General features: G+C 43.0%; 1 protein-coding gene across 1 annotated transcript in view; it reads right to left on the reverse strand.

The window, feature by feature from the left end:
• IL5RA (interleukin 5 receptor subunit alpha) overlaps positions 1-22,496 on the reverse strand; it is a 32,377-nt gene extending 9,881 nt beyond the window's left edge. The window contains exons 1-8 of the mRNA XM_029243070.1: positions 22,475-22,496; positions 18,199-18,283; positions 16,525-16,670; positions 15,420-15,558; positions 14,582-14,735; positions 14,320-14,507; positions 12,081-12,226; positions 8,656-8,794 (exon numbers count right to left, since the gene is read on the reverse strand). Of these exons, the coding sequence (XP_029098903.1) occupies positions 8,656-8,794; positions 12,081-12,226; positions 14,320-14,507; positions 14,582-14,735; positions 15,420-15,558; positions 16,525-16,670; positions 18,199-18,271 (985 nt within the window). The 5' untranslated portion in view covers positions 18,272-18,283; positions 22,475-22,496. The remainder of the gene's footprint in view (positions 1-8,655; positions 8,795-12,080; positions 12,227-14,319; positions 14,508-14,581; positions 14,736-15,419; positions 15,559-16,524; positions 16,671-18,198; positions 18,284-22,474) is intronic.
• Between the last annotated feature and the right edge of the window lie 1,007 nt (positions 22,497-23,503).

A 23,503-nucleotide genomic window follows, 5' to 3' on the forward strand; every position in this document is an offset into this window, starting at 1 on the left:
ATCAGGGTGGCACCCTGGGTCCCGTTGGTGTCTCAAATTGTGCAATTCTCTGCAGGCTGGTATGTCAGGTCCTGATAAGAGTGTCGTTCACTTCTGAGCGTGCTTACACAAATCTTTTCAGTTAAACCACTCTCTAGCTGTTCACTTGAGTGCTCACATTGATAAGTGAAGATTCTCTCTGAATTAACAAAACCTCTTTGGAGAGGCAACTGAGTTTATTTCTTTCGATCAAAAAAAAGTTATTGGTGCATGCAAGGTACTATGTGGAAAGCAAAGTCACCGTCACTGCCTGGAGGGAGGGAGCACATGAGTCATTTCTCCCCGCCTGGTTTCTGCAGTGTCCCACCTTGCTTCAGAACTACTCCCCTACCGCCACCTGAGAACAGAGCTAACCCCCCAGAGCCGAGGTCAGCTTTACTGCAAAGAAAACCTAAACTGGCAGGTAAATTCAGTGCAAGAAAAAGGTTTCACATGTTCACCACCAAATGGAAATTGCTTGGGGATTATCTACCGTTAACGTTATTTATTAATGCAAAAACGAAGTTGAGAGTCAGTTATGTAAGTAAAATGAATTAAAGACAGCACCTCCTCTGATTTTACTGAAGGTAGAACAGGGGTACAGTTCCCACCGACAGTGTATATCCTTCCGGTCAAAATGATTAAGAATTTTAATTCTATAAAAGTTGGGAGGCCCCTCGGTACATCATTAATTTGAATTTTGGGGTCTCTGACATTGGACATTTTCTTAAGAACTAAGCGTTTCAAGGTAACTTGAATCTTTTCTCTGACTCAAGAATGAGTTTTCTGCTGTTAAAACGGAAGCCACGGATGTTTCTTTTCAAGAAATTGATGGGTGCCGCTGTTTAGTTATGCAGAGATGAGCTTTAGAAAGACGGAGTCGCAAAGCCTGTCCTGCCAAGGAGAAGAAGCCCTTCAGACTCTGCACCTCATTCTAGGATGTTCTCCCAATATTGACAACTTGGAGCATTTGGGAGCTCAGCTGTCTGGTTTCTTGGTGACCTCGGCTTCCTCAGTTTCTGACGTCTCGACCATTTAACCTTGACAGTTAGCCAACTAATGAAAATTCTGCTCGTGCTGTATATCCCGGGAGTGTATGGTGGGAAAGGGACGGAGAGGGACGAATAGCTTGGTGTTTAAAGAGAATCAGGCCCTGGACCTCGTCCCAGCTCTGCCCTCAGAGCTTTGTCAAATCATTTTCCTCCCGGTGCTGCAGCCCCACTTGTTCTAGAATTGTATGATCTTTGTAGTTCAGACTAATAACACTTAGAAGGTCGATTTGGTTTGGAGGCTTGTTCCACCCTTAAGCTGTTCATACAAGTATGACTTTTAGGGATTCCATATTGCATTTGAATCTAGTTTCAGACTCAACAACAGGTTCTGCAGGAAAAGAGCTCATTAGTAAATTGATGGGGCTCTTCCAGTGAAGCAGCCCTACTCTGTTAAACCAGCAGGCGCTGGGAGGAGTTCTGAGGGCACTGACAGGCCTGGATAACTGAGAGGATGCAGGTGCATTCGTCTACGAAGCCTCCTGCACTTGTCTCTCATTAGAGCGGGAGGCCGTGGCATCGTCTGTGAACGGACCCGCCAAGCCGGTCACAGGCTCACGGTGCCAGCAAAAATCATAAGCAAGCCCTTTGGGTGGGTGAGCTTTCTAAGGCAGCTGTCAAGTGGATTGTGGGAGGTTTTTTTTAGGGAAAAAAAATCCCTTTACCTGATTTTGGGAGAGTGAAAGAGAGGGGTCGGCAAATGCAGCCTCAGTGGACAGAACGTAGGTAGTCCAGGGTCCAGAGCAAAATGCACAAAACGTGTTCTGTGTTCATCTGGGGAAATTGGGCTCAATGACCCAAAATATGGAAAGGACATGGAGATGCTTGGGATGGGGGGGGGTGTGTAGGTGTACCTTTGCGCACTCAGGATTCCCTAGAGGTATCGCTGCCGTACTGTTGGTCTGCATTTGTCTCCAGTAGGACATGACCTGATGAAACTAAATAGAGAACCCCTCTTCGCCATCTTCTTCTTCTTTGCAGACTTTTGCACACAGCACGGAGAGGTGTGTGCTTTCTGGGGCCCTAGGCAACCCAGAACTTTCTTCCCTGTAAGGGGTTTGCTGGCCCTGTTCTACCAACCTGCTAAAGCAACTGAAAGCTGGCTGCAGAGGCTGCAGTCTTCACGTAGAAGTAAGAAACGGGTGAAGCGCTTTCATCCTGGTTCGGCCGCTTACAACAGAGGTGACCCTGAGCAGGGAGCCCTCAGGAGCTTCCATCACCTGCTTTGCTCAACGGGGATAAGAACTGGCTGAGTTATTCCTGCAGAGTGATTGGCCCGGTGCTAGTTCATAGGAGGTGTTCAATGAATGTTATTATAACTGTGATTAAACACATCGTGTCAGCACTAAGGCATCAAGATAATTTCCCTAAATCATGAAAGCCAGACTAAGGCTGGAGCCCTTTCAGAATCCTCAGAAGGCAGAGTCATAAGCTCAGGCCTGGAGGGAAAGAAAACACCAGATATTCAAGATACTAGAGGGTAGGAGAGGGCATAAAGCACGATGGTCCGCACCCTCAAGGAGGTTTATATTAAAATGAACGCTACGGACAACTCGTAAGGGGATATTTAGACTAGAGTAGCCTGAAGAGGTCAATGAAAATGTCCCCACTGCTTGGGCTCCACGGAGGCTGACCAGCTCATGAGCTGCAGGGCGACCCTTTCACTGCCACCAGTCTCCACAGCCAGTCCTCCTGCCTCTGTCTCCCTGGCTGGCACTGTCACCCACGGGGTGATGAAGCATCACAGAAAGAGCATGGCGTGGACCCAGTCCTGTGGCTGTGTTCTAGGTCCGGATCCATCACTTCCTAGCTCTGTCACTTGGGGTAGTTCCTTAACCCCTCTGCGTCTCTTTGCTCATCTGTAAATTAGGAAGATCCTGTGTTTGTGAAGATACATAAGATAACATAGGTGAACACGCCAAGCACAGTGCCTGCCCCAAGAGGGGAGTCCCACCTTCCTCCCGTCATCTGGCGGGCCCATCTCGAGGCACAGGTCACGCGTGGCAGTCTGGTGTGGACACCACACCTCCAGGCGGCCGGGCCTGAAAGCACAGGGGAGCTCCCTGCTCCTCACATTCGGGGCCAGAGGTTGAAGGCTCCCTGCTGGCCCGCCCTCAGGCCACGGCTACCAGCCTGGAAACCACAGGAGCCTGGGGAAAAGGAAACAGCGGATCAAAGCGGCCACCACATTTACCAACCCGAAACCCCCCATTTACAAAGAAAACCCAGCATCGTCAAGTTATATCCCCCTCAGGGAAGCCAAGTGGGTTTTTCCAGGTACTGACTGGGTCAACGTTTTATTCCTCAATCAGTTTTTGTCGCTAATGAGCCAGAAGCCTGCCATTTCTTCACAGAAGCTTTTGAATTTGCAAAATTCATTTGGAAGACCCAGGGAAAGTGGATCTGAGCTCTCTGCAGTGTCTCCCCTTCACCTTTCTCCTTCCTGGTTTTCTCCCTTTTTCACAACAGTGTGAGGATGTAGAAAGAAAGATGGTGGCAAAAGGAAAAGAAAAAGAGCACAGGCACGGAGTCTGAGGGTGGAGCCGGCAAAGTGTAAAATGTAGGAGGTGGGCTGGAGGATCTTGAAGGTGGCACCACGCCCTCCAGGTTTTGATTCCACGTGCCCTGGGGCCGGTGTGCCGGGTTTCCTCACTCATTCACAGCCCATGAATGTCAAGTCCGAGGACAAAGGCAGCAGAGTCTCCCTGTGGGACCCTTGCTTCCATCCCAGCCCCAGTTCTAACTTCCCTCCCTGATTTTCTGCTTCCAACTCTTTTCATGAAGTCCTTACGGATTCTAGAATGTGTGATGTGACTCTAAGGCTCCCCCCACCCTAAACACACACACACAGGCAAACAAACTGACAGAAAGCCACGGCCAGGATTTCCTGTGAGTAACAGGTCTTGAGGAAGATGCCCGGAAAGGAAGCCGCCAGCCCGTGTCGACCTTGACCGCACAGCTGAGGCATCTGAGAAGTGCGGTGAACTTTTCCCTACTCCCTGGGGTGTAAGTGCTATACATCTCAAGCCTAAAGCAATATTTTTTTTTTGTAAATACATTTTAATTGGTACCTGGTACCATCATCGAATAGATCCTGGCCTTCAGATACGGCCTTCAGTGATGTCAGGGCAAAACCCGATTTTGTTTGAGGGGCAGGGCCTGTGTGCTGGGGTGGGGGTGGGGGGGAAGACCCGTCACCACTGATAAACCAGCAACACGGCTGGGTGGATGCACGTGTAACACTCTTTTCCACGGGGAAGGGCATTATTGTAGGAAACTTTGTTTTCATTATTGCTTGTTTCCTGCATGATATTTGAGCTTCCAGGAGGGGAGAGAGAAGAGAAGATGATGGACTTGAGAAAAGGAATATCTTCACTCAGACCAGAAACCACTCAGGAGACACCAGGTTTTGGTAAACAGGAGATGGCCCAGATAACGAGGGAGCAGAAGCGTCTGTCCGGAAGTTAAGAAAGTTGCAAAAGGAGGAAGAAGTGTGGAAAGTTAGCCCTTCAGATAAGGCAGAGAAGCCAGCTGAGGAAGGGCAGCTGATAACGAGGGCTGATAAGATGAAACTGCTCCTTGCATCTGAGAAAAAAAAAGAAGTATTCCATGTTCTGGAAATCCCAGCACAGGAGGGCAGAGTTTCAGGGCAGGTGAGGAGCACGCTGTGGCTGGCTGGACCCCTGATGGCTGCCCCTGTGCCTCTTGACTGTCCAGGGACCTTGCCAACTGGAGCAGGACAGCAGTCCTTTCTCCTCCGCCCTCCTTTTTCATCAGTCAAAACTTACTCATCTGGTGTCTCTCTCTTGATTCAATAACCCTGGGTGATGATGGGTTAATTAGTAAATTGAATCTATCCCAGTTTGCTAATTGACTCCTGTGTCACCCATTTGAGAATATTATCCATTAATAGCCACTTCTTGGCTGTTTGATAACTACTGAATTACTTAATGTCTCTGGGCCTCCGTTTCCCTCAGATAAAGGAGGTGGACTTAATAATGTCTAACAAAGAGGTGATATGTGAGTCGGGCCTTGGTGTGAAAGTGGAAGGGGAGGGCTCCAGGGTGCCATTTTTAAGACAAGGTAGGAGTGGAGGAAGGATGTCTAGAGGAAATGAGTGGAGCGGGAACCCTGCCTGGTAGGCTGCAAGCAGAGCGTTATTATTGCTGCATCCTCGCGGGGTAAGGAAGAGCCATGTGGAATGTCCCAGAGGAGCCCGAGCTTCCTGTGATGTTTATTAATCATCCTGATGACAGTAGAGAGCCTGCATTGATTAAATTCACTAATGATCCTAAAGTGAGCAGGGAAGTCAGTTCCGGAAAGGATGGATTTATAAGGTGCGTGGTAATATTAACCAGCTCATCTTCATGACCAGGCTGGCAGCAAATGAAATGGGATTTGCCGTGGATGATGGCAGTGAGGCACACCTGAGAGCAAACGATAATGAGCCCGGTTCCAAGCTAGGAAGCTGTTATTTAGAAAATAATCATGGGGCGCCAGCTCTAAAGTGGAGAGTGAAAAATAAATTAAAAACAAGCTTAAAATAAACTCTCAGCACAGGTCACAATCTCTCTCTCAGCACTTTTGTTGGCGGTTGATGGGGGTAAGAGAACATGAAAGGCAGAGTAGGGAAGAACTTACAAGTGAGGAGACTCACGTGTTACAGGTGAGGAAACTGCGACCCAGAGGGGTTAGAGGTGACTGACTAGGTCGGGGGCAGCCAAACCCTGCCATGCTGGTCACCACTCTGTCCCCTGCAGGGGTGACAACAGATGACCGCGCCTTCGGATGACCTAAATGTAACTTGAGATTCCCTCTCAACACAGCTGTGGAAGCAGTCTCCGATAACTGGGCTCATGAAATATTATCTCCGCATCTCTAACTTCAGTCAAAGAGTTAGGCACTGGCAGAGCCACGACCAAAACCTAGATCTCCTGATTTGTCTCTCGCTTTCTTCTGCTCTCTAAGTTCTAAACTCTCAACAGACAACACTGATGAGAACTCAAAACCCAAACACTAAAAAATCAGAACTGGCTCCGTAGCCAAGATTCCCACCTTGGTCTCCAAGTTAGTTTGAGGTCCTCACACAGAATTAAAAAAAAAAACCAAAAACTCTGAAACTATATGCGCAGTGATGTTGGGAAGACACTCAGAAAGGTCAATAATTGGGGGCCAATGAGTTTTCGGCCTTTGGGGAATAACAAAACATTAAAAAAAAATCCACCAAATGTGGGTCATGAAAATTAAGCTTCTGTTGCAGGCGTTTGAAGAAATTCATAGCCTTGTTGAAAATTCCCTGAGACGGATTCACGTTTCTTCTGCTGGTCCCCCTCTCGGGGCATAGAGTGGATTTCATCTGTGCAGATAAAGCGGTGTGGAAGGGGTGCCTGCATGCGGTGGGTCTGTTTGGTCAGGTTGGGGCCTGGACCTGGGGAGGAGGCAGGGGGGAGGGGGAAAGACTGGCTTTGGCAGAAACCTGAAGTAGGTGCAATTGGCCGGTTCTCAGTTCCTTTTGTCCTTTCTGCTTCCTCTCCCAGCAAGCCTCATGCTGGTCCTCTGAGTCCCAGTGCGGTGATGTGGTGGCCGTGCCATAAGGCTGTGCTGGTCGTGTCACACAGCTCTAGGGGCTCCTTTCCCCTTTGGAAACTCAGCGACTCAGTAAGACCAGTCCCCTTGCAGACTCAGAACCCAGCTCCATTTCTCGGGTCTTTCCTTGTCTTTCCCAGTCTCCCTTGGAAATCTCCCTGCTATGCATCTGGTCTGACTTACATCCACATGGGCCCATGGGTCACTGCCCAGGAGTGTCCTGCAGAGACACCCATTAGCCTAAATGAATGAATGAAATGACAGAAAATCCTAGCATGTGCCGAAAGAAATCTCCTTAGGTACACCCTTCAGTGGAGCGTTAACTACCTCGTACGTTGAGGGACAGTGATATTCACGTGCTTGACCAGCCATAATCACAAAGTTAGCTACCAGGATCCCTTAAGTGCGTCTTTAATTTGTTCAGCTCTTTGCACCTTGCAGCGTCCCAGCCCCCATGCCATAGAGCTAAGGTCTCTGGTGCTGGCGTCAGTCAACTTGGGTTTGAATTCCTTCTCTGCCACTTACTGGCCATGCAGAGTTAAGCAAACTGTCTAAACTTTCGAAACCTGTTTTCTCATCTGCAGAACAGTTTGGTGGATAGGATTAGTGAAGCTAGTGCATGTGAAGCACTTAGCACAGGGCTTGGAGGATAGTCAGCAATAAATGTTACCTGCTGTCATTGTTCTTTGTATTTCACAATAACCTGTGAGACAGGAGAGGTGGATATTAATTACCTCCTTAGTCCTGGGAATCCACGGATGGGCAGAGAGAAGTGGTTTGTTCAAGGGTATGTAGTCAGTACGTGCTAAGGCTGGCATTAAACCTGAGCTTTCTGTGGAAGACTCCAGAATTCTTCCCTCCTCTTCGTGTCCTTGTAGCTCTTATGCAGCACTTAGCCACATACGTCTGCATCCCCAGGCTGCATGTCTGTGGCACATGCAGGAGCTACACTAGTTGTTTTTTAACTGGCCAAGGTACGCACACCCAGGGTGTGCATGTTCTAGCATCACGGTGCAAGGCCACCTCTCCAAGTTATGGAATTGCCATCTGACATAAAAGGAGAATGGAAATTTGCCCTTTCATTCAGAGCCACCATCATCACCCTTCTCCAGTCCCACAGACAGATACAATGATCATATTATTTGCCAAGTAAGCTAGTCAGTTTAATCATAAACAAAAACAGCTGCAGAACCCATGCAGGAGCCCAGGTGATGCCAGTCCTTGGGATCCTCTAGGTCTGTTACGCTGAGGGCCCAGGGCTGGGTCCAGATTTTGTGGGCCCTGAGCTTATTCAGTTTTGGAATCTTCTTTATGAAATGAAACAAAAGTATAAATTCAGAATTAGGTATAGGAAAATTATAGAAATGGAGACCAGATTAGTAGTCGACAGGGGTTAGGAATGGAGGAGAGGAGAGAGGAATGAAAGAGCTTAAAAAAGGGCAAAAGGCAGGACCCTTGTGGTGACATATACACGAACCTGCACATGGGATAAAATTGCATAGAACTAATACACACACAAATGAGTAGATATGAAATCGATGAAATCTGAATAAGATCAGTGGGTTGTAGCAATGCCACTTTTTTGGTTGCCGTATTATATTACAGTTTTGCAAGAAGTTAGTCTTGAGAGACACTGAGTAAAGGCTACATGAGCTCTCCTGACATTATTCCTTATGACTGCATATGAATCTACAGTTATTTCAAAACAAAAAAAATTAACTTGGTAAAACTGAATAGAAGTAGGACCAGATAATCTGGAAAAAAAAAAAAAGTACTAGACTTTGGAAGGGCTCTTGCCAGTGAGAAGCTGGAACACTGGAGCTTCATTGGCCTCATGGTAAATCCACCTCTGGTCAAAAAGGCAGCAGACTGACAGAGGATGAGGCTTAGTAGGGACGTGAAAGCATTTCAGGACTCACAAGTGAAGGTGTACACTTTCCAGGAGGATCTGTTATAACTACAAGTAAGGTCACTTGCTTTAAAATAAACACGAGATACTCACCCACATAAATAGGCTGACTCCACTCACTGGAGGGTCCCACCGCTCTGCACACAGAGCTCACTGCTGCTCTCACTTGAATGGAATACTCAGAAATACCATCAATTACGGAGATGAATGTATTGGTCGTCATTTTTTCTGTCTAAATGGGAAAAAATATCATTGTAAGAATCCCTGGACACGCAATTTAAATTATGGCATTCATCAGGATGGGAGGTCGTATGTAAGTAATGTGACTCAGTATTCAGTGACCCATTTAAAATCAGTAAGACTCACATCGATTAGTTTATTCTAGACCACTTCACTATGGAGGTGTTGGCAGTCACCCTTGGGGGGAACGCTATGTAGTAACCAAAATAAATAAAACAGGCAGTTGTAAGATCTAGATGATGCATCCGGGTCCAACTGATATTTCCAGACTGAAAGACTGGAGTGGCACATAGCAGAATGCATAACCTCCCTCATCTTGTCCCTGGATATTCTCTAATCACCTAACTGACAATATCACATGGCTTCCGTCATATTCAACAGGATCCAGCAAACTACAGTCTATGGCCAGTCTGGCCTGCTACCTGTTTTTGTAGGGACTGCAAGCTAAGAATGACCTATATATTTTTCAGTGTTTGAAAAATATAAAAAGAATAATATTTTGTGACTCATGAAAAGTACATGAAATTGAAATTTCAGTGTCCACAAGCACAGTTACTGGAACGCAGTTACGCCTATTTGCTTGTATTGATGGCAGAGCTGAGTAATTGTGACAAAAACGGTATGATCTGCAAAGCCTAATATACCTACTCTCTGGCCTTTTACAATGAAAGTGCGCTGATCCCTGATACAGTGTCTCACCCCAAGCCAGGGGGCAAGGAGCAAGGGATGGAGGGGGAATAAGAAAGCAGAAAGAGCAAAAGGACCTTGAATCTAGGAAGAAGAGGGTTTGAATCCCAGGTCTACCTCCAACTAACTGCAGGGCAATTTCCTTGACCTCTCTGAGCCTCAGTTTCCTCATCTGTAAAATAGGAACCATACCACCAAATGGATTATTGAATTAAATGGAATTAACTTTGTAAAGCCCAAGTTTAAAGATATATTGGGTTGAATCATATGAAAAGTGATAATATTCACCAACCCATTTTTGACCTGCAAAAACAGCCATTTTGGGCAGTTCAACCTAATAATAAGCACTCAGTAAATGCCAATTTGCCGTAGGCAACACAGGCTAACATTGTCTAGTGTTGAAATGAGGCTGTTTTCTCACAATCAAACCCTTCGTGTATGTTCTCTCTACTGGTCAGTGTCCCCACCATGCAGCTAATACCCCAAACCCGAGATGTGTCCCTGGCCGCCTGTATCTTACCTACTCCTGAATGTGTTTCTCCCTTCTTTGTCCCTGCTCCAAAACCACTGCCATTTTAGGTTTCATCATTTTTTGCTTGGACTCTTGCAGTAGCCATGAAACCGGTATTCTATGTCCACATGTCCCCTCTCCGTCCATACCCAGCTTTCATGCTGCTTCCAAAATAATTCTGCGATTCTGCAGATGTGTTCACATTTTTCTATCAAGCTAAACACTTTAGTGGTTTCCATTGCCTATGACCATGGTTTTTAAAAGAAAAACCATTTCTTTTTTTAAACAAAATCTTTGAGTCATTCTGGGAGAAGTCCCAGTGTAAGAGCTAGAGTTATGATTCCAACATTGGCCTTATGTCCAGGCTGACTAAATTACTGCCACTTGGCTGAAGGAACCATGCTCACTCATGCTGTGGAGTTGCTCCTTCTGCCTAGAACCCCTGCCACTCCAAGTGTGGTTGGAGGACTGGTGTGAGTCAGGAGCTGTTTATTGCTGATCCTTGAGGAGATAAATATAGAAAGGGAGACAACAATTTGGGAGCTTTCATAGCAACCTGGCATTGCCATGGCGTTCAAGACCAGGATCACTGGGCTTGTCTTTGGCTATATGTGATTTTTCTAGCAAATCATTTTTATTGTATTTTACAGAAGTACAAATGTAGGGTGGATGAGAAATTTTAAAAAGAAAGCCAGTCTTTCACCATGTGTGCTTAAATACATGGGGAAGTGCTGGCTAAAAGTCCTTCTCTGCTTCTCCCACTAAGCAAGTTTCTATTCATCCTTGAAGATTCTGTTCAATTCCCCTCCCCTGGGTGGAGGCCCTGGCAGCTTGCTTTGTCCATTCCCTCCTTTGTATCCACGTTGACATTTACGATGGTCAGGCAGCTCTGAGGCTGAGGGAGTGCATCCAGTAGACCAGGCCCCTTGATAGCAGAAACAGTACCTTTTTATCTCTGTATATCCCACAGAGAAGCCAGCGCGTAAATATTTATTAACCCGAATTGAATTGAATTGAATTGAATTTGTAAGGCAGAAGTTTGAATCCTGACTTCTATTCTATTCTTGCTTTGTGACTCTGGGCAACTTACTTAATCTCTCTGTGCCTCACTTTCCTGTAAAATGAGAATGATCATTACATAATAGAGTAACTGTGAGGATAATAAAGCATAATGCATAGTTGATGCTCAGTAAATATTGAGTTTCATTCAGTTCCTTTCCCCTTGAACTTTTTGTCCATTAGGGCTAAGGAGGCAGTTTTTTTTTTAAGTTGTGGTAAAATGCACACAACACAGAAGTTACTATCGTAACCATTTTTAAATGGCACAGTTCAGTAGTAGAGTACATTCACATTATCTCCAGCACTCTTTTCATCTTGCGAAACTGAAACTACTCCTTAAACAAAAACTCCCCATTCCCCCCTCACCCCAGCCCCGCAAAGCACCATTGTCTCCCCAATGTCTTGATGAATTGGACGGCTCTAGGCACCTCATATAAGTGGATTCATACAATATTTGTCTTTTAGTGACTGGCTTATTTCACTTAGCATAATGTTTTCAAGGTCCATCCATGATACAGTACATGTCAGGATTGTCTTCCTTTCTAAGGCTAACAATATTGCATTGTATGGATAGACCACATTTTGTTTATCCATTCCTCTGTCAATGGACACTTGGGTTGCTTCCTTCTTCTGGCTATTGTGAATAATGCTGCTGTGAACACGGATGGACAGAGATCTTTGAGACCCTGCTTTCAATTCGTTTGGATATGTACCCAGAAGTAGAAAGGTTGGGTCATATGATAATTCTATTTTTAATTTTTGAGAAATCCCCGTACTGCTTTCTGTAGCAGCTGCACCATTTCACCAACAGTGGTGCTAATGAACTTTTATCTGATCTGTTGCATTATTTTCAACCAAAAGTAATCCTTTCAAGACAAAAAGCCAGTAAGGTTTGATTTATTTTCATAAAACCCAGGTAGATGGGATTCCAAGGGGTAACCAGCGCAGTCACTGACAATAATTTTTTAAATGTCTCTAAAAGAAATCTATTATCGAATATCAGAATGAGCTGAAGCATTACCTGAAAATACCCTTTCCTTGTGTTGTAAATTTTCACTTCGTAATCAAAGCAATGGACTGGAAAAGCAGAAACTGGTTTCTCCCATTGGATAGAGAGACAGGTTCCTTCAATCTCTGCTGTGACTTTTGCTGGAGGATTTACTCGATCTAGGTTAAAGAACCGAGAGGTCGGTGATCACGCTTGGTAAATCTAATCCACCCACGTTTCTCAAGGCATCTCTAAGCTGTGTCTTCTCGAGTACTGTACGCCAGGATTTAATCTATGAACCTGCAAGCCACAGGACTCCAGCGGCTCACATCTGACTCCCGTCTTGTGGTGCAAAAGGAGAGATCTCTCCTGTAAACCTCAGGGATTCCTGCTTCAAAGGGCATCGAATGGTTAAATGTCTTTTCCTTCAGCTTACTGCAAGACCCAGCCCACCATCCATTTTTACTTCTCGAGTTGGACGGATCTGAGGACAAACCTGATCCTGGAGAGAAAATGCCCTGGAGCCTCCACTAAGCCCTGCTCTATGAAGCAGGTGTGTGGCTGGACCGATTATTTCCTCTTCCTGGGACTCAGTTTTTATTTCATTTTGTTTTGTATATCTTGTTTTGGTTTGTTGTGAGGATTTCGTTTTCTCTTACAGAAAAAGAACGGATTGGGCTAAACTTGTCTTTACGTATAACTCCACAGTTCTTTCCCCTGAGATCTCACATGATTGTTTTATGGCCACTTGATGTGGATAGAAATTATCTGAGTGTCCTTGTCTTAAGTTATGTGACTTAGATCTCACAGTTACTGAGTCATAGGGACGAGCTAAGAATGGGGCCCACTGGCTCCAGAGCCTACCATCCCCTAAGCCAAAACATTTTTCATCAAAAGAGCATTTATTTCTTTCAGTAATCTGAGAAATTGGTCTCAATAAAATGAATATCACACAAGAAAATGCCCATGGTCTGTCCCAGGCTGTGTCCATTGGTGTCTTAATATCATTGTTTCTCAGGTCCCCCTCAGCATTTTTTATCACCTGTTTTCATGAAAGTGATATTTTTAGGTCATCTAAGTAATACTCTATCGAAGAGAATTATATAATCTCTTTAGCAAGTGCTGTGATTCTTTAAACAAAGTTATACTCCGTTTGATACACATATGGATGATAGAAACAGATACAGATGTCCCATGCCAAACCATGTCCTTTAAACAATCCCATTTTGCGTATTTAATGGATACTTAGGCCAGGCACTCTTCTAAGCACTTTATAATTATCAACATACTTAATTGTCACAAAGACCTTGTAGGAAGTATTGATTTCTCCCCATATTTCAGACAAAAAGACCGAGGCCCAGAGAAATGACCAGCTTGTCTAAGGTCACTCAGCAAGTCAGTGGAGGAGCCAGGATCCAAGTCCAGGCAGCCTGGCTCCACAGCCCACGCTACTAAGCAGAGGCCACCACTGAAACCTTGAACGTTCAGAACCGGAAATGTTATGTGAGAGGCTCCTGATGAGCTGCCTTAATACAGGTATCTAGGATGAAGGAGAAGGTCTTCAGTTTTGAGAACTGAGCACGTGAAAGCTTAAATGATAGGCTTAGATCTGAGAACCACATGGTAAGGGGGACACTCAAACTCAAGAACACCCAGAGGAGAAAGTCCAGGAGGGTAGAGGATCATAAGAAGAGTGCATGAGAAATTGGGGGCCGGTAGCCCGGGAAAGAGGGATCTCAGGATGGGAAACCTGGCTGCCTTTGGATAACTGAGGGACCATCTTGTGGGGAAAAGAATCAGACCTGTTTGGGGGTGGCACCAGCCCATCACAGGACCCATGGGCAGAAATGTTACCAAACCAGCCAGAGCTGCTGAGAGATGATATGGGGTTCTTCCAGCAGTGAGTTTACTTTCCCTGGAGCGGTGATTCTCAACGAGGGGAGATTTTATCCCCTAGGGGACATTTTTATTGTCACAATTTGCGGGGGAGGAGGTGCTACTGGCATCTAGTAGGTGGAGACCAGGGCTGCTACTGAACACCTGGTAAGGCACAGGACAGGCCACACCCAGAGTTCTTTCGCCAAATATATCAGGAGCGCGGAGGCTATCAGGAGCGCGGAGGCTGAGAAACCTTGACACTGTGGTTCTTAAGCAGCGGGCAGGTGGTCACTTAGCATCAGACAAGTAGCTAAACAAGGTGATCCTTATAACCCCTCCCAGTGCTGAGATTCTGCGATTCGGTTATTTTGACTTTGAGTCAAGCCCATCTTACCAATGGCATGAAGGGCAAAGAGCTCATCGAAAGGCTTGATCACAGCTTCCTCGCTTGAGCCGTTAACATACACTGCAAGCAAGTCGCGCCCTTTGCTATTGATAAAAGTCCTGGGAAACCAGCAGGCGATATTTCTCTGCAAGGTGTCTTTGCTGTATTCTTGGCATTCTTCAGTCCAAGAGCCATACCTGAATTGGAACACTCATAAGTTTTTAAGGCTGGAGGAATCAACCCACTCGCGAAAGTGAAAACAGATACTAACCTATAGTAGAGAAAATACTGCGTATCCTCAGGGGCATCCTTGCCAACAAGCCAGGTGCAGTGAAGAGAAACTTGGTACGGCCGTAAGTGTGTGTAATTATTTGCCTTGGTGTTCGTGGTGCAAGTTAAATTCACAATTGAGGTTCCAGGAGACCCTAGATGGTCAAAAATTTTTTTTAGAAAGAGTGGATGTATGTATATGTATAACTGATTCACTTTGCTGTACACCGGAAAGTAACACAACAGTGTAAATTAACTATCCTCCAATAAAGTTTTTTTTTAAAAAAAAGAGCAAGATACTGCCATGACAGCTTCAGATTGTTTCTCTAGAAAGGGTAGTGATTGGGGACATCAAAAAGGGCTTCACAGAGCAGGTACGATTTGATTTGGGCTATGAAGTATAGGAAGGATTCAGAAAAGCAGTCAGGTGAGCCCAGGAAAGCGAGGGCTCCGAGGCAGGACTGTGCTAGTGTGTAGGCGTCATGGCTGTAAATCCATCTGAGAAGAGCGCAGGAATCACGTAGGGGGTGGTTGGAAAGATGTCCTGGAACCCAATTATGAGAGACCTGATTGGCCCAGATTTAGTTTATGACCCTCTGTCTTTTGAGCTGGGGAGGAGAAACAGCCGCAATGCTGGCAGGGACGTGCCAGCCAGAGTTGGCTGGGTTATGACACTGAGAAGTGATCATGGTCTTGGTGAGGATGTTGATGAGGTAAAAGGATACCGGGCAGGAACTGGTGACTGACAAAAGAAGAGAAAACTGAGGTGTTTGTTTTCTGACTTTCCTGTGTTTACAAAGCCTGAAATATAAAACTGGGCTCTTAGAGGCCTGCCTTACCTGGTGGGGCTCTAAGTTCCGCGGAAACCCAGCTGCTTGGCTGGAGGGAGCGGTCGTTCCACGGGACCGTCTGCACACTTGCTGAAAAGCCTTTATGAAGGATGGTTATGCGTCTGCTCTCAGTGTTCCTGGTTTCATACTAAAAATAAGACCCACAAGTCACGATATGCAAAGGGGAAGTGGCCTTGAGAGAACTATTTTAATCAACTAGGCGTTTTCTTCCACTTTTAAAATGGCACGTAAACACAATGCAATGAAATCGTTTTGCTAGAAAAAATTAAACCCACTGTTTCAAGGTTATGTCTTTATCCCTAAACTCATCAAGTTGTAGACATTAAATAGGTGCAGCTTTTTACAGGTCAGTTATATCAAAATAAAGTGGTTTTAAAAATGAATAAATAAATTACCCAATTCGAGATGTGTACATGTTTCAAAAATACATAATACAAATATAAAAATTAATTCTTCAAGGATACCTGAATAAATGCTTCTTATAAAAACAAACAAAATGTTACAATGAAGGCTCCAGTTTCCTTTGACTACCATCTCTAGTTCCAGTCTCCTCCCCAGAGGTAACTTTTGACGGAAAATTCTCTAGAATTCCATATTGACTGGAATTTAATTTGTTTAATTTTATTGAGCATCTACTAGGTACCTGGTGCTTTAATATATGCCTGCAGTGAAGTTGGGGTTCTGAGAGGTTAAGTGACTAGTCCACGATTCTAAAGGCAGGAAATGGCCGAACTGGGATTCGAGCTTTGCCTCTTCGATTAGGTACCCTGCCCTCCTCCTCTTTTATACGGCTTTTCTCTTCTGTTCTTTTGGCTATTTTAGAGGAAATTATATAAAACCAATATCTGAACCGTTGTACCTCAGAAGTTTTTTAAGTGGAAGAATTGTCCCAAAGTTAAAGTGTTCTGAGCTGCTGTTTAATGCAGGTGTGGCACTGGTTCTCAGTCACTTCAATAGAGACATTGCTCTACTGGGAATATAACAAAAAGCCCTTTAGTGGTTTTCTTTTTTTTTCAGTTAAAATTTCTTTGATAAGGAAAATGCAGTCAAAGTTAAAATTTAAATGAGGATTGCCATTAGAATAAACACTTACATCTTCTTCTTGTGGAGCATTTATTTTCACATGATACCCTAGCTGGACATTTCTTTGTTCTTGATCAGTATTTGGTTCCCAGCGTAAAAGAACTTGAGCTAAATTGATAGCTTTAATGGTGAAATTGACAGGTGGGAGAAGTAAAACTGTAGATCGAAAGAAAAAAGCCACAGAATGTTTAATTTTACATAGCATTTTAAAGTTGTTAAGTATTATTTTGTGTAGTATAGTATTTTATTTTGGCTATCAGAACGCATAACACTGAAATAATCTTGGGAAAAGTTTCCTTAGAAATGTCTTTAGCTCACTTTCTTTTTACTTTGCCCAGGTATTTACCTATAACATCTACAGGTATTTTATTGAAATCTGAATATTTTACTATATCGTTACTCAGTACAAGCATAATTTTCAAAGGGTCATTATCCATTAATGGACTGTAATAATGTATTAGTTTGTGGGTAGCAATGTGTTTAATGACATGGAAGAAAATAGAATAGAAAATACCAGGTGCATCAAATATATAAGAAGTACTGTTTCATGAACCTCTTGTTTCTATTATAAATGTACTCACATATTTGCATGTGTACTGGTTCATGATGTTAAAAGGATTTATTTCTTATTATGATTCAAGGTCAAAAAAACTTGTGAGCAAAATTACTCAAATAGGCATTTATAGAAAGAAAAGTGTTCTATTCCCCCCGTTAATGAACTGCTCTCTAATGTTGCCTTGAAAATAAAAGCTTTCACAAAATAAGAGGTTTCATTTAAATTACAAAATCAATGCCTGTTCTTTTTAGAAACCTTGGAAAGCACAAATGCTCAAAAAAGAAAAGAAAAATTTACCCATGCTTCTATCACCGAGAGTGACATTAACATGTGATACATTCATTATCTTTTTTCTTGGGCATATGTTTATACAACTTTATAATTTTTGCTAAAATTACAATATTGTACAATTATGAAACCTCCTTTACTACATGTGAGGATGTTTCCACTGACCTTTAATATTCAGTAGCCTTCCCTGACTCTGCTTCCACACCTGCCACATACAGTATTCTGAGGCTCTGTCTGTACTGCACTGCCCATTACGGTAGCCACTGGCCACATGTGGCTATTTTATTTAAATAAAATCAAATGTTCATTGTCTTCACTGCATGAGCCATATTTCAAGTGCTCGATAGTCACTTATCACTGGACAGTGCAGATACAGAACATTGTCATGGCCATAGCAAGGTCTCTTAGACAGTGCTGATGGGGGAACCATGTGGCAGTTCTTCTTTTCTTAAACCCATTGATGAACAAGTTTCTGAAGCAAACCTACTGGAAGCTTCTTATTCTTCGGTTGTGAGGACTTGGAACCGTTCCCTTGCCTGGGAAGACGTTTCAAATACGGCCATCAGCTGCAGCTTTATTCTGAGTGCCCGTTTACCCACACTTGGAATATGAAGTGTGGGTAAACTGCAGCGTAAAATGTGCATTTCAGCCGACGTTGCTTTCTTAAAATAGAGCATGTTTAAAGAGTTTGTATTCTGATAAGAATAAATGTTCCATCCCTTTTTAAAAAATCATAATTTCCTAATTAATTATTATTTAGGAGAAAATAATGCTATCCTTTTTGTAATGTACTTTTTCTCAGAAAAAGAAATATTATTGAATTTAATAGACGGTGCTTACATTTTTTATCAGGAAGTAAGTCTACTTGCAGTATCACTGTGGCCCCCAAAAGAATCAGTGATGCAGGTGCCATGATGATGACATCCTACAGAAAACAGAGACAAAAATCCAAATTGCCACCTGTTGCCATTTTAAAGAAAAACTGGCAGCTCCTTTATAAAGAAAAATGTAGTCATTTTGCCATTTAACGAACATTTATGACCTTTCAGTTACGTGTTAGAAATACCAATATGAAGAGATCTTGGGCTTTGTCTTGCCAGTGTGGATCCGTAATCTGAGAGGCAGAATGAAGTGTAACTCGATAATTGTAATTCCAGTCTAAAAGCTGCTCCCATAAAGATGTTTATGGGGCACAGTAGGAGCAAAGGGACTTCTGAATTGAGTCCTAAAGGATGAACTAGAGTTCTTGACACACACACAAGTGAGCACAGGCATCTCTGGTGGCCTTGCACACAGCCATGCAAAGCCGGAAGAGAAGAAAGAAAATAGGAGAGGATTGCTATTCAGCGGGAGACCAGAGCAGATCTTTGAACAGTAAAAGTTCTAGGCAGAGTTAATCAAATTGAAAGTAAATACCATTGCCAGTTTCATTAATAAGTATTTAAATATGAGCCAACATGACAAGAAACTTAAATCTAAAACAATTTTAATGTGGGAAAGAGAAAATTTGTATCACAAACCTAGAATGTGTGTGGTACTTTGAACTGTGAAGAGGCTGAATTTTTTGATGAAGCCAGAAAGGAACAGGCTATAAAAGAAAATGAAGACGTAGTTAATAGGCCTGGAGAAGATAAAAACAATATTTCTATTTATTTGAAATAAGCAGACAATGAAAAGGAATCTCGAGTGGAAAAGTTAGCATAACTCAAGTGTGGCCATCGGAAAAAGTGGTTAGGTCATTTCAGCAACTTTTTTTTACATGTGAAAGAAAAGAGTGGAGGATCTCTTGTTGGGAACTGTAGATTAGAAATCTTGAGTGTTTCCTCCAAAAATTTCGAAAGGCATTTTTCATATGAACTTAAAGAACAAAAGTAACATTCCACCTGCTGTGTGCTGTCCTCGCTTTTACAAAGCATTTCTTCCTGTTCTCTCTCATGAGCTACCTCCCACGCCTCCCCACCAGTGAAATGGTGTGTGGTTATTATCCAGTTTACGAGGGTGAAAAGGTGTCTAACGAGTTAAATAACTTGCCAAAAATCACGTGTCTGGTAAATCATGGAACGTAGACCCAATCTCAGATCTTCCAACCATAAAACCTTTGTTCTGTACTAATTTAAATGACATGATTTTCAATTTAAATATTTATTTAAATGGTTTGGTGTTTTCCAAACATAATTCTGGTAGAACCACAGAAGATAGAACTTGGCTAAATGGATACGTTCAGGAAGTACAAAAACCACGCTTTCTTCACTTTTACAACTTAACTTACTGTTATCACTGTTTAACTTGCTAATGAAATTAGTAAAATGTCACAACATAGAAAACAGAAACAGCATACAAAACATTTAACTCCTTTTTCAAACAAACTTAAGTATTACTAATCAGAGTTATGCCGCTTTTGATAAAAATAATCCTGTTTCTTTCTCTCTGATGATTTCACACCATGTAGGAAAAGAATTTTTAAAACAACAGTGACAATAAAAGCAAGTATTCTTGTATTTTTAAAGGTTTCAATAAGTGAGAATGTTAAGGAATTAAAGGGAAGCATTCGTAATTTACTAAGCCTGAGAAGCAAAAATAAAAGATCGTTAACAAACATCAAAGATAGCTTCCTCTTCAAGTTTAGAAGCTGATGTCTTTGAAATGTCAGCATTTCCGGAAATAATATCACATATGTTCTAACTTTGCAGTAATCGTCATTAACAGGAAGAATTCTAGGTCAGAAAAAAATGTAACATTGATATTCCTGAGTGACTTTTACTGCCTGACAGAGTAAGTAGTAAGTTATAACCATACTTGTAAAAATAATAAATGTCTATCCTTTGCAATTAAATTGTTGAAGTAATAAACTATTGAATGTCTCAGTGGGGAGATAATTGAATATTTTACACAACCAAGCAGTCTCCCCTAGAATTTGCTATGTGTTCTGCTTTTATAGCTGTTGAATATAGAATTATTTTTCAAATTTTCATTTGATCATTCAAAAATTTTTCAGTGATTAATTTTTTGGCCATAAAACAGCCATACACTATTTTCCCCCATCTTATTGTGATATTTTCTCTTAAACAGGATGATAACTTTGACCGAAAAATGGTTGTCTTATAGGTAACATGAGATAGTCAAGTGGGAGTATAAATTTTACCAAGAATGACAATTTTTTGTGGGCCAGATAAATTCCATACAAGGCTGGGTATTACTGGAGTTTTGACAATTGATCCCGTATTTTCTATAATTCTGTTTGCTCTGCTTGTTCCCTGAAAACACCTTCAGCCTTTGCTCATGTCGCCTTAATATTTCTGGTTCCAGGCATAGCAATCACCTTTACTGGAAAAACAGCTTGAATCTCTTGGGGTCATCTTTTTAATCCAAAGATATACTGCTATATAGATGTCAACTGGGTAATATTTCATTGTGCAATAGGCTATTTCGCTACCTTAAAAATATATCAGAATGACATGTTCAATTCATTCTTTTCACGGCTACCAATTAAAATCCAGCAGAAAACCGTTACATTGTTAAAATAAGATTCAAATTCAGCAGAATGCAGCAAACATGGGTTTCCGGGCTTCCCTGGTGGCACAGTGGTTGAGAGTCTGCCTGCCGATGCAGGGGACACGGGTTCATGCCCCGGTCTGGGAAGATCCCACATGCCGCGGAGCGGCTGCGCCCGTGAGCCATGGCCACTGAGCCTGCGCGTCCGGAGCCTGTGCTCCGCAACGGGAGAGGCCACAACAGTGAGAGCCCCGCGTGCCGCAAAAAACAAAAAAAACCATGTGTTTCCTACTTAACGATTGTCAGAAATGCACGCTCAGGCTTCCCTGGTGGTGCAGGGGTTAAGAATCCACCTGCCAATGCAGGGGACATGGGTTTGAGCCCTGGCCCGGGAAGATTCCACGTGCTGTGGAGCAACTAAGCCCGTGCACCACAACTACTGAGCCTGCGCTCTAGAACCCATGAGCCACAACTACTGAGCCTGTGAGCCACAACTACTGAGCCCGTGGGCCACAACTACTGAAGCCCTCGCGCCTAGAGCCTGTGCTCCACAGCAAGAGAAGCCACTGCAATGAGAAGCCCGCGCACCGCAAAGAAGAGTAGCCCTGCTCCCCACAACTAGAGAAAGCCCATGTGCAGCAACGAAGACCCAATGCAGCCAAAAAAAGAAAAAAAAAAAAAAAAAAACCACACTCAGTGTCTTAGAGAGTCCGTGGGCTACCTGTTCGTGTGACATTTCGCTGAGTCAATCTAAAATTTCTCGAGCGCTCTCTTGAGAATCTGGCTTCTAGTAGGTGTTATATTCTTTGAAATTTAGAGGAAACCAGAGCACCATCTCTTGCACTACAGCTGTTTCTAGAAAGTTGGGTGAAGTCCTGACAATTGGCGACAAATTTCCCCAGTGTTCCTGAGAATTCGTCAGATTCTATTGAAGTTCAGACAATATTTTCCCCTCTCTCTTTCCCACATATTTTTCTGCCCTGGTACATTTGTTTTTTATAACCAAAGTTGAATTTACCCTTTTTAAAGAAACTTTTTGAGTCAACTGTGGTGACAGTGAATTCAAACTCAATCTCAGTGAACAGAAATTGAAAAGCAACTGAGAGGATTCATGGTCTGTTAAGCCCTTAAAAGTAGAGTTTACTTTTTACTTCGTCTTTTCTTTTTTCCTTTTTTTTTCCTGTACAGCGTAATCAGCAATAAAACCTATCTCTTGGGGGATGAAGAATAAATAAATAACCCAAGGTGTAAAATGCAAATGACATGTTTAGGCAGGTAGCTAGGTGTGTTGCCTTACCCCCAAATGAGAAATCTACACACTCCTAAAAATACAAGTGGGTAACAAGGGCCATATATAAGGCAGGCAACTTTTCTTTTTTTTCCTGCTACGGAACTTCTGATGAATTTTCTGAAATAGTCCTAAAATGTAACTCAGGGATTCAGATTGTTGCCACAGTCATAAACACTTGTTAGCCAAGGCAGAAAAGGTGCTGCCACCCTGAGTATTTGGAAACTGCTGGCAGAAGGAGTTTGCTGCAAATCTCCCAGAGGTTGGATGTCTTCTAGCGAATTGCACGTGGTGCACTGTCATCCCACCTCCATGCGTTCCCTTCCCCAGACTCACCCCCTTTCCTGGGCTTAGCTGTCTCCTGCGGTCCTCCTGTTTCCCACGACTGTACTCAGTAGCAGAAAGCCAGGACGACGTCCATCAGCCCCTAGCACAGTGTCAGGTGCAGGGCAGGTGCTGCACATGCCTGGCCCTATAAAGAGTAAAGGCAAATTAACACACAACCCTTAACATGTCAAGCCCTTTACGGTAAAACCTAGCATAGGGACAAGTTAGATGAGAGCACGGCAGGCTGGGAACATATAACAAGCCTGGTCTGTTTTGGGGGAGGTGTGATACTTTTGGTAACTTGCCTAAAAATTTCCCCAAGCAGCATTTCAAGTAATGAAAACAAATGAGGTGATTTGCATTCCAAAACTTTATTATGTTTGAAATGCGAACTTTGAACAAATAGCTACATACGTTAACATATTTTTCAATAACTACGAAAGAAGGCATACCCTTTCACAAGAAGTAGAAGCTGCACCAGGTAATGGAATTTTCGGCCTGATAATTCATTAAATTGGGTATCAAATACAGTAATCAATATGGCTATAAAAGCAGTCATTTTACATGTGTTGATGAATTTTAGGCTAATTAATAAGAGATTCAGATTTTTCTTTGTCTTCCTTTCTCCTTTTTTTTTTTCTTCATTCCATCCATTTCTTCTGTATACATGGAGATATGTTTACATTGCTTTGGGTGAAAATTGAATTACTGAACATAAAACCAAGTGAGATATTTCAGCAAGTTTTTGTACATTTTATATAAAATCAAACGATTTTGAAAAAATTGTTTGAAAATCCTAGAACCCCCTGAAGAAACAAAAAACAGAATGCCTTCATTTAGAGGCAATGCAGTCATCTCCTTCTTTGTTGTTGTTGTTTCTTAATTTGTAGCTTTCTCAATTAACTGAAACTTCCTCACAATATTGAGATATTTTATTATATCCTGTACCCTATTTTCTAAATTCACATATTTCCTCAGAAATCTTGGCCGAATGCATGTTCTCATTTTAATCACTGAAGTATCTGCAACGGTGGGAAA

The sequence above is a fragment of the Monodon monoceros genome, unplaced genomic scaffold, assembly GCF_005190385.1.
Source record: "Monodon monoceros isolate NGI ecotype Baffin Bay Population unplaced genomic scaffold, NGI_Narwhal_1 Super_Scaffold_3, whole genome shotgun sequence".
Taxonomy (NCBI): Eukaryota; Metazoa; Chordata; class Mammalia; order Artiodactyla; family Monodontidae; genus Monodon; species Monodon monoceros.